The sequence below is a fragment of the Lithobates pipiens genome, unplaced genomic scaffold (genome assembly GCF_037356315.1).
Source record: "Lithobates pipiens isolate NorthernLeopardFrog02 unplaced genomic scaffold, aLitPip1_a1.2 Scaffold_23, whole genome shotgun sequence".
Classification (NCBI taxonomy): domain Eukaryota; kingdom Metazoa; phylum Chordata; class Amphibia; order Anura; family Ranidae; genus Lithobates; species Lithobates pipiens.
Genome location: NW_027507785.1, coordinates 227,324,392 through 227,339,883, shown reverse-complemented (window position 1 = coordinate 227,339,883; position 15,492 = coordinate 227,324,392). Strand labels below are relative to the sequence as shown.

General features: G+C 43.2%; 1 protein-coding gene across 2 annotated transcripts in view; it reads left to right on the top strand.

Moving 5' to 3' along the window:
- Positions 1 to 5,147: 5,147 nt before the first annotated feature.
- ABCD3 (ATP binding cassette subfamily D member 3) overlaps positions 5,148 to 15,492 on the top strand; it is a 135,730-nt gene continuing 125,385 nt past the window's right edge. For both annotated transcript variants that reach the window (XM_077452880.1, XM_077452881.1), the window contains exon 1: positions 5,148 to 5,312. In XM_077452880.1, coding sequence (XP_077309006.1) covers positions 5,212 to 5,312 — 101 coding nt within the window. In that variant the 5' untranslated portion in view covers positions 5,148 to 5,211. The remainder of the gene's footprint in view (positions 5,313 to 15,492) is intronic.

Genomic DNA, 15,492 nt, shown 5'->3' with positions numbered 1-15,492 from the left:
GCTTCGCGAGCTCGCGGGGATGGCAGGCGCTTTAAAAAAAAATTTTTTTATTTATTTTATTTATATTAAAATGACTAAATTGTTTTTAAAAAAAATAATAATAATTTGTTAACTTTTATTGCTGTCACAAGGAATGTAAACATCCCTTGTGACAGTAATAGGTGGTGACAGCTGCTCTTTATGGAGGGATCGGGGGTCTAAAAGACCCCCCACCCCCTTTACACTTCAATGTATTCAGATCGCTGAAAACGGCGATTCTGAATACTGTATATTTTTTAAAACCGGCGCCATAGGCAGCCGAGTAAACGTGAAGTGACGTCATGACGTCGCTTCCTTGTTTACGATTAGGATACTGGAATGAAGCCAATTACGGCTTCGTTCCAGTTCCTCCCCAGCAGCCGGAGGCGCCAGATCTTGAATCGGTGCTCCAGATCGAGCGGGAGCACCGGTAACAGCGGCGGGAGGGGGGGACGCCCCCTCCCACTCCTCCGGCATAACAGCCGAGCGGCTTTTAGCCGCTTCGGTTGTTATGGCTGGATAGCCAATCGCCTGCTGAAAAAAACGGTACCGGGATGATGCCTGCAGGTGCGGGCATCATCCCTGTATACCCCCCAGAAGCCGATTACGCAGATCTACGTTCGCTCAGCGGGAAGGGGTTAAAACAAGTGGAATTTGGGTAAGCCAAGATAATTTTCATATAGGAATAGCTTGACTTCTTATTCAAAAATTCCCATTGAAATGCATGGCTGTCATGGTGCCACATTTTATGATTTATATTACTTTGCTCGGGCCAAATTGAACTTTGCTATATAGTAGGATGCGCAATGAATATAAAACAAGTGAATTGTGGCTGAGCCAAGAAGGTTTTCATATAGGAATAGCTTGGTTTCTTATTCAGAATTTCCTATTGAAATTCATGGGTGAAAGGGTGACAAGTTTGGTACTATATTTTATGATTCATATCACTTGGTTTGAACTTTCCTATATAGTAGGATGCCCAATGAGTATAAAACAAGTGGAATTTGCGTAAGCCAAGATGGTTTTCATATAGAAAAGGTTATTTATTCAGAATTACCCCTTTAAACACATGACAGTTAGGGAGACAGAATTGTTGTTCACAATTTATTTACTAAATATCTGCAATGTTTATAATAAATCACTTTTGTGAAAAATCTGTGCTGTGCAGTATAGAAACGATCTCACGGTTTCTGCAGTTCTCGTGTAAATTGATTTTATACATCAAGCCCTTTACTGCTACCTCTGGCTACTATTGTGCATGTGCATCCCTCGTGTGACAGTGATCTGCCTGAACTATGACATACATACAGGTGTGTGTATGTGGGGTGGCTGACATACATATACATATACATATATATATATAAATATATATATATATATATATATACAAGCTATGTAAGGGGTCCAAAAATTTCTGATAGCTGCCTTGGATGTCTTTGTCCTTACTCTGCTGACCTTCTGTACCCTGCGCCTCTGTCACTGTTGTCCGCCATGTATGAATGTATGAATATAAACTCCGTCCTGTCACTGTTGCCCACCATGTATGAATATAAACACCGTCCTGTCACTGTTGCCCACCATGTATGAATATAAACACAGTCCTGTCACTGTTGCCCGCCATGTATGAATATAAACGCCGTCCAGTCACCGTTGCTCGCCATGTATGAATATAAACACTGTCCTGTCACTGTTGCCCACCCGCCATGTATGATTATAAACTCCGTCCTGTCACCCGCCATGTATGAATATAAACACCGTCCTGTCACTGTTGCTCACCATGTATAAACATAAACACCGTACTGTCACTGTTGCCCCCCATGTATGAATATAAACACCGTCCTGTCACTGTTGCTCGCCTTGTATGAATATAAACACCGTCCTGTCACTGTTGCCCCCCATGTATGAATATAAACACCGTCCTGTCACTGTTGCTCGCCATGTATGAATATAAACACAGTCCTGTCACTGTTGCTCGCCATGTATGAATATAAACACAGTCCTGTCACTATTGCCCGCCATGTATGAATATAAACACTGTCTGTCACTGTTGCCCGCCATGTATTAATATAAACACTGTCCTGTCACTGTTGCCAGCTATGTATGAATATAAACCCTGTCACTGTTGCTCGCCATGTATGAATATAAACACCGTCCTGTCACTGTTGCTCACCATGTATGAATATAAACACCGTCCTGTCACTGTTGCTCACCATGTATGAATATAAACACCGTCCTGTCACTGTTGCCCACCATGTATGAATATAAACACCGTCCTGTCACTGTTGCCCGCCATGTATGAATATAAACACCGTCCTGTCACTGTTGCCCACCATGTATGAATATAAACACCGTCCTGTCACTGTTGCCCGCCATGTATGAATATAAACACCGTCCTGTCACTGTTGCTCACCATGTATGAATATAAACACCGTCCTGTCACTGTTGCTCGCCATGTATGAATATAAACACTGTCCTGTCACTGTTGCCCGCCATGTATGAATATAAACACTGTCTGTTACTGTTGCCCGCCATGTATTAATATAAACACTGTCCTGTCACTGTTGCCAGCTATGTATGAATATAAACACCGTCCTGTCACTGTTGCTCGCCATGTATGAATATAAACACTGTCCTGTCACTGTTGCTCGCCATGTATGAATATAAACCCTGTCCTGTCACTGTTGCTCGCCATGTATGAATATAAACCCTGTCCTGTCACTGTTGCCCACCATGTATGAATATAAACCCTGTCCTGTCACTGTTGCCCACCATGTATGAATATAAACCCTGTCCTGTCACTGTTGCCCGCCATGTATGAATATAAACACCGTCCTGTCACTGTTGCTCACCATGTATGAATATAAACATCGTCCTGTCACTGTTGCCCACCATGTATGAATATAAACACTGTCCTGTCACTGTTGCCCGCCATGTATGAATATAAACACTGTCTGTCACTGTTGCACGCCATGTATTAATATAAACACTGTCCTGTCACTGTTGCCAGCTATGTATGAATATAAACACCGTCCTGTCACTGTTGCTCGTAGGGTTGCCACCTGTCCAGGATTCACCCGGACAGTTCGGGTTTGGAATCATGAGTCCAGGTTTCAGACTGCCTGAAACCCGGACACATTATTTAGATTGACTATGGCTTCCCTGCAGCTTCCACCCACACCCCACCCCCCAAACACTCCTACCCCTCTGTGTCTACCCACTCTCCAATCTCCAGCGCTGTGCCTCAGAAATGGAAAGTTGGGGCTGGAAATTTGAAGGTGCTGACTGCCAAGGAATGAGTGAGTGAATACACTAAGGCAAGTCAGGGTTCTCAGAGCACCCTTTACATCAGAGTTCCCCTTTACACCAGAGGCCACAGTGTTCCCCCTTACATTAGAATCTTCTCCATACATCAGAGTTCTCAATGTTCCACCTTAAATCAGGGTTCCCAGAGCACCCGTCCCTTACATCAGAGTCTGCAGTGTCCCCCCCCTTAGAGTAAAAGGGAACTCTGTGAGTTCAGATGTAAAAGAGGAACTCTGCAGACTCTGATGTAAAGGGGAACTCTTGTGATTAAAGAGGAAGTAAACCCTGATGGGTTTACTTCCTCTTTTTTTCCCTGCAAAGGTAAAGCATAATGGACTACTATGCATCGCATAGTAGCTCATTATGTGTCACTTACCTGACACAGGAGCCAGCGAAGTCGCCGCTGTCCCCTGTAGTCCGCCGCATCCATGTTGCTTGTGGCGTCTCGCAGCTCCGACGAATCACAGCGGCGCAACCGCGATGACGTCACTCCCGCGCATGCGCACGGGAGTCGCGCCTCGCAGCTCCGCCGCTGTCATACGGCGAAGCCGCGATGACGTCACTCCCGCGCATGCGCACGGGAGTCGACAAATTTGGCAAATCCATTCTTGGATTTGCCGCATTTAGTGCGCATGCGCACCGCTGTCTACGGCGCATGCGCCGTAGACAGCGGTGCCCATTTTCGGGCAAATATCTCCTAAACCATATAGGTTTAGGAGATATTGCTTGGACCTACAGGTAAGCCTTAATCTAGGCTTACCTATAGGTCCAAGTTGTTTGGAAGGGTTTACTTCCTCTTTAACTTCATATGATTAGAAATGTTATTCAACAGCAAATATATGTATCGTTTCTGCTATTATAAAAAATTGCCGCGTGGCGCTAAAGTGTTTGGGTTTGACTTAAAGAAAAGGTGGCAACCCTAGTTGCTCGCCATGTATGAATATAAACACTGTCCTGTCACTGTTGCTCGCCATGTATGAATATAAACCCTGTCCTGTCACTGTTGCCCGCCATGTATGAATATAAACCCTGTCCTGTCACCCGCCATGTATGAATATAAACCCTGTCCTGTAACTGTTGCCCGCCATGTATGAATATAAACCCTGTCCTGTCACTGCTGCCCGCCATGTATGAATATAAACATCGTCCTGTCACTGTTGCTCGCCATGTATGAATATAAACATCGTCCTGTCACTGTTGCTCGCCATGTATGAATATAAACATCGTCCTGTCACTGTTGCTCGCCATGTATGAATATAAACATCGTCCTGTCACTGTTGCTCGCCATGTATGAATATAAACACCGTCCTGTCACTGTTGCACGCTATGTATGAATATAAACACTGTCCTGTCATTGTTGCCCACCCGCCATGTATGAATATAAACACCGTCCTGTCACTGTTGCACGCTATGTATGAATATAAACACTGTCCTGTCATTGTTGCCCACCCGCCATGTATGAATATAAACACCGTCCTGTCACTGTTGCTCGCCATGTATGAATATAAACACCGTCCTGTCACTGTTGCACGCTATGTATGAATATAAACACCGTCCTGTCACACATTTCTCCGGATGAAGCTCAGCGCTGTCCTTACTCTCCCTGTGATGTAAGGTCGGCGTATGTGCACACTCCTATGGGGGTGATTGAGGCAGGCAAGGGGGTCATTTCTGTGCTCTCAGGTCATGTGACGATCAGTTGATTGTAGTGGGAACAGTAGAACGGGGAGGGGGGACAGAATTTACTGCTGCACTGACTCCGTCCCCTCACCCTGTAGCCAAGCCGTCGTTATGGGGATGACATGATGGGCGGGGCTTGGAGAGTTCCCAGCATGCTGCGGGTCCCTGACCGGCTTCCCCTCTGGCCCTCCTCCTCTCCTGACAGTGACCATGGCGCCGGTGTACAGCAAGTACCTGACAGCCCGCAACTCCTCAGCGGCCGGGGCGGCGCTCCTCCTTCTCTACCTGATCAAGAGGCGAGCAGCTAGCGGGTGAGGCTACCGAGCGGGGGAGGGGAGGTGTCACCACAGGTCCCAGCATGACCAGCCTCGTACAGAGCTGTGCAGGCTTCTCAGGGACTGGGTATAGCGGAGTGAAGAGAACCTGTCTGGGCTCAGGCACCATATACTCAGGAGAGCTGTCCATTGAGCTCCTCATGTATCCTGACTGCTCATCACAGGTCCCTAGAGGGTGACAGGTTGCTCTGTCTGGGGCTCAGTCACCACCTTCCATGATAAAACGTGCAGTTTGTTGTTTAGATGTCACTCAATGCTTTCTTCTTTTTGTTATTGTAGTGTCACAAAGTGAGCTGCCGTCGCCTGTGCCCGGGCCCATCACCTGTGCCCTTTGCATGTGCCCGGGCCCATCATTCCTCATACACCCCTTGTATATATGCAGAAGCGCCCCGGTCACAGGTGATTGGCCCGCACAGGTGATGGTTTCCCGGTGATTTGAATCTCGAACATGCCTGAGCTCATCACTGGTCACACAATGGCACTTTATTTACTCGTCATCGGAACATGCTGCATTTTTATAGAATGCTTTACACCTCAGTGGGGCGCATTTTTGCATCTCAGTCTGTGGGACGCAGCGTACCATTATCTGCGCTTTTTTTTTTTTTTTTTACCTATCGACAAAACACCGATGACCCTATTTTCGTCCCATATATCCCCCTAATACCCTTGTACCACATTGGTTTTAGGTTCCATACACCTTCTTTTTTTTCCCCCACACACACCACAAAGCACAGATACACTAAAGTGCAGATCTGTTCTGCATTAGAGTTCATGGGCACAGAGTGTATGGCAGTGAAATCTTGCATAAATAGTCGTCCCGTTTACATGCACACAACATCATTTGACCTTGTTGGCCGCCGTTGCTCTGGGCCGACCCGTAAATGCCAACATCATGTAGGCAGCATTGTGTGGTGCCTGCTGATTACAAAATATTGAAGTTTACATTAGGGCTAAAAAAACAAATTGACGACAAATCGATTATGAAATCGATTAATCAGCCAGCCGATTAGTTGGCCTGCATACAGAATGCATTATTTATTTACATATCAAGAAACAGTGCAGCACAACGTCCATACATGTCAGTATGTGCCTGAGAACTTGTGAATGTGTGAGGAGCAATGCCTCATGGGACATGTAGTCCTTGGGCAGGAAGTGAGTGCTTCTAAAGGCAGAAGTTTTCTTTACCTTGCTATTGGGGCGCTCTATACTGTAATTAATGCACAGTAAAACGCACTGCAGAAACAGATCAAAAGCAAATTGCATAGGTGTGTACCGAGCATTATGCTGACCACATGGATCCGTTTTCAGACGGGAATATTGATATGAAAAATCTTTGCATATTCGCTGAAAGAATGTTGTTTGAATTTTTCACTTGCTTTTAACATTTCTGTTTTAAAATGAATGTAATTTCTGAACGAAAACCACATAAACTGTCTGAAAATTCCTTTAACCAAGAAGATTTCTATTATTTCTGAATTTTCCTGTCACTGTGGTTGAAAACGAACATCGATTTGACCCACTAACAATTAGAAAATCCAACGAACGTTCTTTTAAAATGACTTTTTTTTTTTTTTTTAGGAAGACATTGTTTTTGTATGGCCAGCATATAATATTTTACAGTTCTGTTTGAAAATCTGCAAAACAGTGTAACTTTTTTTTTTCTTTAAATTAGTCTGATATTAACCAGATTCAACCTCTAATAGTATATACAGTATATCTCTTCTGTCATTCTCAGTGTAGATTATAGATTTTGCTCTCTAACCATATAGTTGGTTATTTTATATTTAACAATAAATTGCCTTTTATTTTAATCTTTACATATTAACTAAATTATACACCATACTTATAAGGCTATTAACCGATTAATCAAAACAATAATTGGCCAACTAATAGATTATGAAAATAATCGTTAGTTGCAGCCCTAGTTTACATCCTGCCCTGTGAATGAAATTAGAAGAAATGGCCGCACACCACTGTAGATCTAGATCCCCTTTATTTGGACATCCCAAAAACCGACAGGCATCGGAATGCTGGGTAGACACGTTTCGCACACTTCACATGCGCTTAGTCACTATGAAGTGTGCGAAACGCGTCTACCCAGCATTCCGATGGCTGTAGTTTTTGGTATGTCCAAATAATGAGGATTAAGATCTACAGTGGTGTGCGGCCATTTCTTCTAATTTCATTGTGTGCGGAGGTGATTATTAGGCTTCCTGGTCTCACCTGGAGCCACGGGTTTTCTTATTTTTCCCTGTGAATTAATCCTTTATGTATCGGCGGTGTCGTGTGCAGAATGAGCTTGGCCTGCAGAGTGACCGCCTCTATATTTCTCTCCACATGTATTTCATTTAAATCAAGATGGGAATAAGGTATTAGTGAGTAGTGCAGTAACAGATCACTGCATGGTAATATTTGTGGCTGTTTTCCCAGTTTATATTGCTGAATAGTTGAATCAGCAATTTTTCAGGCATGATTGAAGATGGGTGTCATAAACAAGTGCTCATTTTTATTAATGTACACATGAGTTTATGGCTAGCACTGCTGCTACAGGTCATCGCTAAGCAAAAAATGCAGTATTGTGACCACTATGTATTAAGATGGAGAAAAGAGATAGAATACTGTGCACTGCAGGTGCACTTGCTCCAGGGCTTAGTAAATGAGATAAAGCTTCACTATGTAAAGAATACTCGATCACATGCAAGGAAAATAAACAGCATTTTTATTTGCATATGATATGATGATAGAAATCAGCAGAGCTTCCCCTCAGATCTAGCACAACTGCACTTGCAGTGCACACTATATTTGCCTTTTAGTAAATCGACATTATCATTGTCATGATGATATTAATGCCCTTTATTTTTAGACAAAGGAAAATGTGTATTTGTGTTTTTTTTTTTTTTCTTTGCAAATCCTTACTCCAAGTACACTGAGCGGTTGCTTATTCTGTTTTCATGATAGATTAACTGTGTTATATTACTCTAGGAGGGTTAAGTATGTTGGGCTGGAACTTTCACCAGGTTTAACCTGATCCCAATTTCCAGTTTGTTTTGTTTTTATCTTCTGTGTTTAGTAAAGTGTTTGCTTGTAGAGCCCATTATAAAGTAGTAGGAAGAACACAGTAAAGAGAGGGTTGTAAAGGTAAATGTTTTTTCACCTTAATGCATTCTATGCATTAAGGTGAAAAAACATCTGACAGTCCCGGCGCCTCCAGCCCCCCCCCGTTTTACTTGCCTCACCCTTCGAAAGTCCCGCGCTCGTCCCCCGACGTCCTTTCCACCGTTCAGCCTGGCCGCTGATTGGCTGGAGTGGATGGATGGAAAACAGCGCAGCCATTGGCTCGCGCTGCTGTCGATCACATCCATTGACGCGGAGCGCCGGGGGGGCGGAGCCTGTGATACAGCGAGTGGCTATAGCCGCCGGCTGTATCACGGGAGCACGCCCGCAGATGCTTCTCACCATGTGAGGGAGCTCGCATTAACGTGAGAAGCATCTGAGGGAGGAAGCCGAGACAGCCGCCGAGGGACCCCAGAAGAGCAGGTTCGGGGCCACTCTGTGCAAAACGAGCTGCACAGTGGAGGTAAGTATAACATGTTTGTTATTTAAAAAAAATAATAATTCTCTTTACAATCCCTTTAAGTTTATTAAAAGGCAGCAGCTACGAAAAGTGTAGCTGCTAACTTTTAATAAAAAGACACTCACCTGTCCCGGGGTACAGCAATGTGGCCACCCAATGCCTCGCCCCCCCACTGGACCACTATGACCACTGGATGCAGTGTAGGAAATGCAGTACATACATCTTTGTCACAACAGATACGATAGAACAATTCTAGAGAATTTGCAAATACATGTATCCATTTGCTAATCCCTTCTAGCATTCTTTAGAAATGTTACATTGTCTGTCTTGTCACAAATATGTAGTTCCTATGTTCCTCAGTTCTATCCAGTGGCCATAATATGGTATTTTACTACTGTACAGTAAAACCTTGGTTTTGCAGGACAAGCTAAATGTTTGCTATACAAGTAGTGTCATGTCACAAGTGAGTATAAAACAGAACAGAGGCACCTCTAAGTGGAGCAATATGGTTACATTTAATGACGGTGCAACGTTAAGCAAGTCGCATGGTTGATGAATAAAACAGGCATATCTAAGTATGCAGGTATCCGGGGTAAAGCTGTCCGCATAGTCCATCCCCTACACCACCACCATCGGCATCATCCCTTCCACACTGCGCTCCATGAGCGCTTTAAGCCTTGCTGTCAAAATGGCTCTACTGCGGTCACGATTGCAGACTGACAGCAGTGAAAGATGGCGATACAGAGGATTGTCTGTCGCCAGCTCTACCCCAGATGCCTGCATACTTAGATGGGCCTCTTTTAATCATCGACCATGCGAGCTGCTAAATGTTGTGCCTTCATTAAAGTGGTTGTAAACCCTTACAACCAACTTTGACCTACAAGTAAGCCTAGATTAAGGCTTACCTGTAGGTCCAAGAAATATCTTCTAAACCTATACAATTTAGGAGATATTTACCCTACGACAGCTACCGCTGTCAACGGCGCATGCGCCGTAGACAGCGGCGCGCAGGCGCACTGGGCAGGCCGCAGATCGCGGCGATATGCCGCGAGTGTTGGCTCCCGTGCGTGGGAGTGACATCATTGCGGCTCCGGCGAATCACCGTGCCGGAGCCGTGAGACCCGTAAGTCTTTCCGGGATACATGGCAGCGGCAAAGAGGAAGACGGAGGACCGCTTCGGAGGCTTCGTTCTCGGGTAAGTTATTCATAATGAGCTAGTATGCTATGCATACTAGCTCATTATGCCTTTGTCTTACAGGGTGCGTTTAAAAAAAAAAAAAAAAAAAACATTTTTGCCTTTACTTCCTCTTTAAATGTAACCATATTGCTACACTTAGAGGCACCTCTGTTCTCTTTTATACTCTGTAGCTCCTGCTGGATTTTGCTTCTAATCCCCTTGTGGATGAACATTTTATGGCTACACAACCTATCACATTGCTATAATCTTTTTGTATGGACTATAAACGGAAGGAATTATGACTAAATGGTTGTGGATCGAATCATTTGAGTTAACATTTTTTTTTCTTATGGGGAAATTTGCTTTGATACACAAGTGATTTGGATTACAAGCATGTTTCCGAAACAAATTATGCTCTTAATCCAAGGTTTTACTGTACTGCCATAATAATAAAAAAAAAACATTGGATTAGAAAAGAAAACCGCTTAAAGAGCAATTTTGTCTTTACTAAATTCACAAAGAACAAATGTATATGAAGCTTTACTGGACCATCCGCTGTGCAAAAATGTTTTGATACATTAAGTAGACCCATATAAGTGTTCTGATCAAGGGGGCACAGTTTGGCTTCCAGTGCAGGTTGGGTTACTGTTTCTTAGGGGGAGAAAAAAACAATTTTGGACTTTTAGTGGCACTTTTATTTACCCCTTGACTCTTGAATTTCCTACAAGGTATCCCAGACAGCAGTCTTGAGTCAGAGTGACCTAACTGCAATCATATTTTTCATATGAAAAAAAAATTAACTCCATGAACTGTGTTTAGAAGCAACTCCAATCCAATGCTTCTCACTACCTCTCATTACATGTTTTCTTTTCAAGTATTGTTGAGCTTCTGAGGATCTGGTTTTATGTTCAAATGCTTCAAAAAAGGTTAGGTCAGAAAGGTTGTATCATACTGTAAGTTTTAGTGCTCATGCACACAGGACATTTTTTACAGCTGCTGCCAAAAAACGCGTAAAATGCGCAAAAACACTTTTAGCTTGTAACGTTTGCTGTAGCACTGATGGTTTTTATAACATTCTGAGTGCATGATACCTTTTTCAGTGCAAATTTGCGCACATTTCCGCTCGTGCGAGGTAACTTCTTCTCGCATTGACAATGTCAATGGACAAATCTGCGCCAATTTACGCATGAGGTGTAAAATTACTGACCAAAAATGCTGATTTTTCAATTTATTATTATTTTTTATTTTTTTACCGAAAAATACACAGCTCTTGTTTACGCGCCTGTGTGCTTAGGCACATTACAGTGAATGGGCTGTATTTTAGCTCCATAAAAAAATAAGCTGTACTGAGCTTTTTCAAGCTGCAGTGTGCAAGAGCCCATAGGGGTTTTAAGTCTGGTGTTGCTGTATCTGCATCAGAGCTTTTTATTTATTTCTGATTGTTTTTCAAGGGCAGAACACCGGTTAGGATAGATCATTTCAGGCTATGGGCTCAATGCACAAAACTAACACACCAGGATAAGTATCCTTCCCTTTAAAAGAGTGACAGCTATGTTTAGTGATATCTGAAAGTCCTTTGGGCTGGCATGTTTGCTTTGTGCATTAAGAGCCTTTTTGTGCCTTGGTCTCCCCCCCCCCCCCTTTTTTTTCTACCATAATACTCCTTCAAGGTGGTTCACGAGGGATGGCTTGAAGTTTAAAAGTGCTCCACAGAGCCATTAGGCTTCGTTATTGTGTTTCCTGCCTCCTGTAAATACCCTATCACCTTTTCTTTTTTCCTTCTGAGTTCAGCTGGAGTGGTCAGAGGCCTCCTCCTCGCCAGACAAAGAAACATGAGCAGACCTGTGGAACCTACAGTTCTAGAATAGAAGGGCGAACAGAGTATCTGATGTTGGGTCATGTTGCGCTATACGCTTTATTCACTTCCAATGACCCGCTGTATGTCTTCCATTCTCTGACTTGATGCTGTTTGGCCTAGAGTCCATGTTCCCAGCCTCCCTGCTCTCTTGCATTCACTGTGTCTCCCACCATCAGTCTCTTATGGTGTGCAATAGGCACCCCTTGCATCAACCCACTCCCACCCCTCCATCCTGGGCATAGGTGTTGTACCTGACAGTTTCTTTAAAATGCACTGCCTTGGCATTATTCCTAGTGCAGATTCAGTAGTGGCAAGGTTATCAGCCACCTGGGTATATAAAATGAAGTGCTGGGGGGGCCCCAGGCTATTGGGTACTTTTTCAATCTTCACACTGGAGTAGAGCATGGGGTGCTGGGCCTCCTTGCATGTTGTATCCCAGGTTTCACATAAGTACAATTCAAGCAAAGAATTAAGGAATGTCCAGAGTGTAAATGAAAGCTGTCCTTCCAACAAGTTAACGGGGTAGATGTTTCTTTTTTATTTTTGGAGTTGGGCAAAGGCCTCTTTCACACATGCGGACCATTTTATTTCATCAGTTCAGTCACGTTTTTCAAAGAAAAGTTGACATCTGTTTTTCATAAATTTTTCATTTTACATCCAATATCAATGCAAAATGGACCATTTTGTCCGTTTTTTACATCCGTTTTTTTAACAAAAATAAGGCTCTGATCCGAAAAAAAAAAATGGATGTTGACAGATGCTGATGTAAATGGATGATCAACTGTTTTTCCATAGACATGCATTGATGTCCGGTTTTTATCCGTCAATGGAGACCGTTTGCTTTCACACATGCAGACCGTATGTCCGATTTTCATTCATCTGTCAATGCATGAAAAAGACATCCATGCATCTCTATGGAGAAACAGATGTAAATGGATAATCAGCCATTTGTATCCATTTACATCCACTTTCATTAACATCTTTTTTGGAATGGATCAAAGTCTTATTTTTCCTGCTGACATCACCTGCTCGGACGCACACAGGAAGAGCAAGCGCCCACCGCCGTTGCATTCTTTTTTGCTGACATCAGACATTTCACGCTGGCTCCGACGGTTTCCCCTCCACTCCGAAACAGGCGCATGCTTTGAATGGTCAGAATCATAGAATCTTTCAAATCCGGAGTTGCTCTCGTGGCGGGTGGAGAATCGTGATAACGATTCTCCACGATTAATCCTGCAGCTCTGAGAAACTAATAAAAACTGTTGGAAACTTCTCATCAGTTTTTTTACATCCACTACCAATGAAAGACCGTCCATTTGTCCGTTTTTACGGACATTTTTTTCGTCCGTTCTGGTTTTATAATGGAAGAAAAATTAGGCTTTTATTTGTTTAAAAAAAAAAACGTGGCTCTAAACTGATGTAAATGGATGATCATCTGTTTACATCTGTTTTTTTCATAGAGATACATTGCTGTCAGTTTTTCATCTGCCAATGTTTAGATGAAAAACAAACGGTCTGCATGTGTGAAAGGGGCCTTAGTGTTGGCTGTCCACCTACACAGCATGATTCTAGATAGCCAAAGAAGCATGTATCTTTTAGAATATGTGATATCTTCCTTGTTTTCAGTACTGCATAGTAAAGAAAGCCTGACCACATAATATAGTAAGCTAACTATAGAAAATGTATCACTTAGGAATAAACATTATTACTCCCAACAGTTGTACACAGGAGAAACCAAACAAAGCTACAGCTAAGGCAAAATTTGTAATGTAGGCATTGAGTACAATGCAATGTATGAGCCAATGATTGTACATAGTGTGAGTATTTCCAAGAGGATATATTTCTTAGTCTTTTCTTATGGGGAAATGTAACTCCCAGCTCACAGTGTTGCAGCGTCATAAGAAAAAGTGTCTGTCTAAGCTGCTTTAGAGAATGGAATTCCAGACTCAATGCAGGGGAATGGGACAAAGAATCTACTATGGCGAGTTAAACAGATCTCATTGTGTTTGCTCTGAGTCTCAGAATTTGAGGCCTTGCCATCTATTCAAAGAACTTTCCTGTTGACGCCTTTTTAGGATTTCGTGTTAGAACGGAGTATTTTTGTGCTGCTCAGGTGCTGAGTTTTTTGTTAAAGTGAACATGTGCCCAAAATTAGAATAATAAATTATTTACATATTCTGAACAAGCAGTAAAGGCTTTCTAAAGTGTATTTCCACCTTTTTGTGGTGAGTTTTTTGAATCGCCCACTATACAGTTTGTGTTTTCATTCCCACAGCATACCTTAAATCAGTGGTCTCCAAACTGTGGCCCTGGTGTCAGATGTGGCCCTTTGCTTGCCTTAATCCATCTATTGAGGCACTATTCCTTACTCTGCCACCAACAAGGGGGCAATATTCCTTACTCTGCCACCAACAAGGGGGCACCATTCCTTACACCGGTCATTGCTTACTCTCACTGGGCCCAATCTGGCCACTAAGAAGTCTGAAGGACAGTAAACTGGCCGCTTCTTTAGAATGTTTGCAGGCCCTCTCCCTTAAATAATAAAAAATTCTTACCTTTTTAGTTTTCTGATGGGTTGGAAGCCACCCACTGGTGAGGTTGCAGGCTGGGGAGAGATCTGTCCAAACCCAAAGCACGCTGTAGATATAAGGAGCTAGCCCAGCCATTGCAAACCCTGCCCCAACAAAGTGGTTGGCAGGTAAAAGCGGCCTCAGTTCAATTTATCCAGGCCATACCCCTAACACATTTTGCCCCACCTTCAGGGCTTATTCATTTAGGGGTTATCCTAAGTTGGCTGCAAAAGTGGAAATATGTTTTAGGGTTCTTGCACACAGGCTTCCTGTGCCCATTTAGTGTAACTGCAGCCATGTATCCTTCACCCAGGCAGTCCAGGTGCACCATTCAGCCTAGTAACGTGAATAGCTGTGTGACACTGTTTTCGTGCATATGACAGTGTTATCATATACATGAGTACAAATCCAAAACTGCTTTAGAGGCAATCATTGGTCTTGCAGCTCTTTATGGTTGACATTTCGATGGAGCTCAGTCCACCTTTCTTGTGTACATGAGTACAATGTGCGGGCATTTGCAAAAAATAGAAAGTTTTTCTGTGGGCTGCCTGGACAGAAGAAATACAGCTGCAGTTGTGCTGAACAGGCTCAGGTGGCTTGTGTTCAAGAGCCTTAAACCAAGTCCTCGTTACCCTCAGTATCTATAAGCACTGGGGATTATTATCTTCCAATTCACCGAAATCTTAGCTATTTTTTGCTTTTACAACAGAATCCTGGCAGCCTTCCAACCGTCTAATGGAAACCACCACTAGGTGTTTCTAAGCTTTTGGCCCTGGTTCACACTGATGCAATTTCAGATGCGTTGGACATGGAACAGAACATGGAAGTGAAATATTTTTCTATGGAGGCCATTCATGTGTATGCAGTCCGAATGCAATGTGTTTTTAAAAAGGGTGTGTGTTTGCTATGATGTGGTACGATTCTGAGCTCCATATAGTTTAATAGAAACTTCAGGGAAAACGCATACAGTAGGTGTT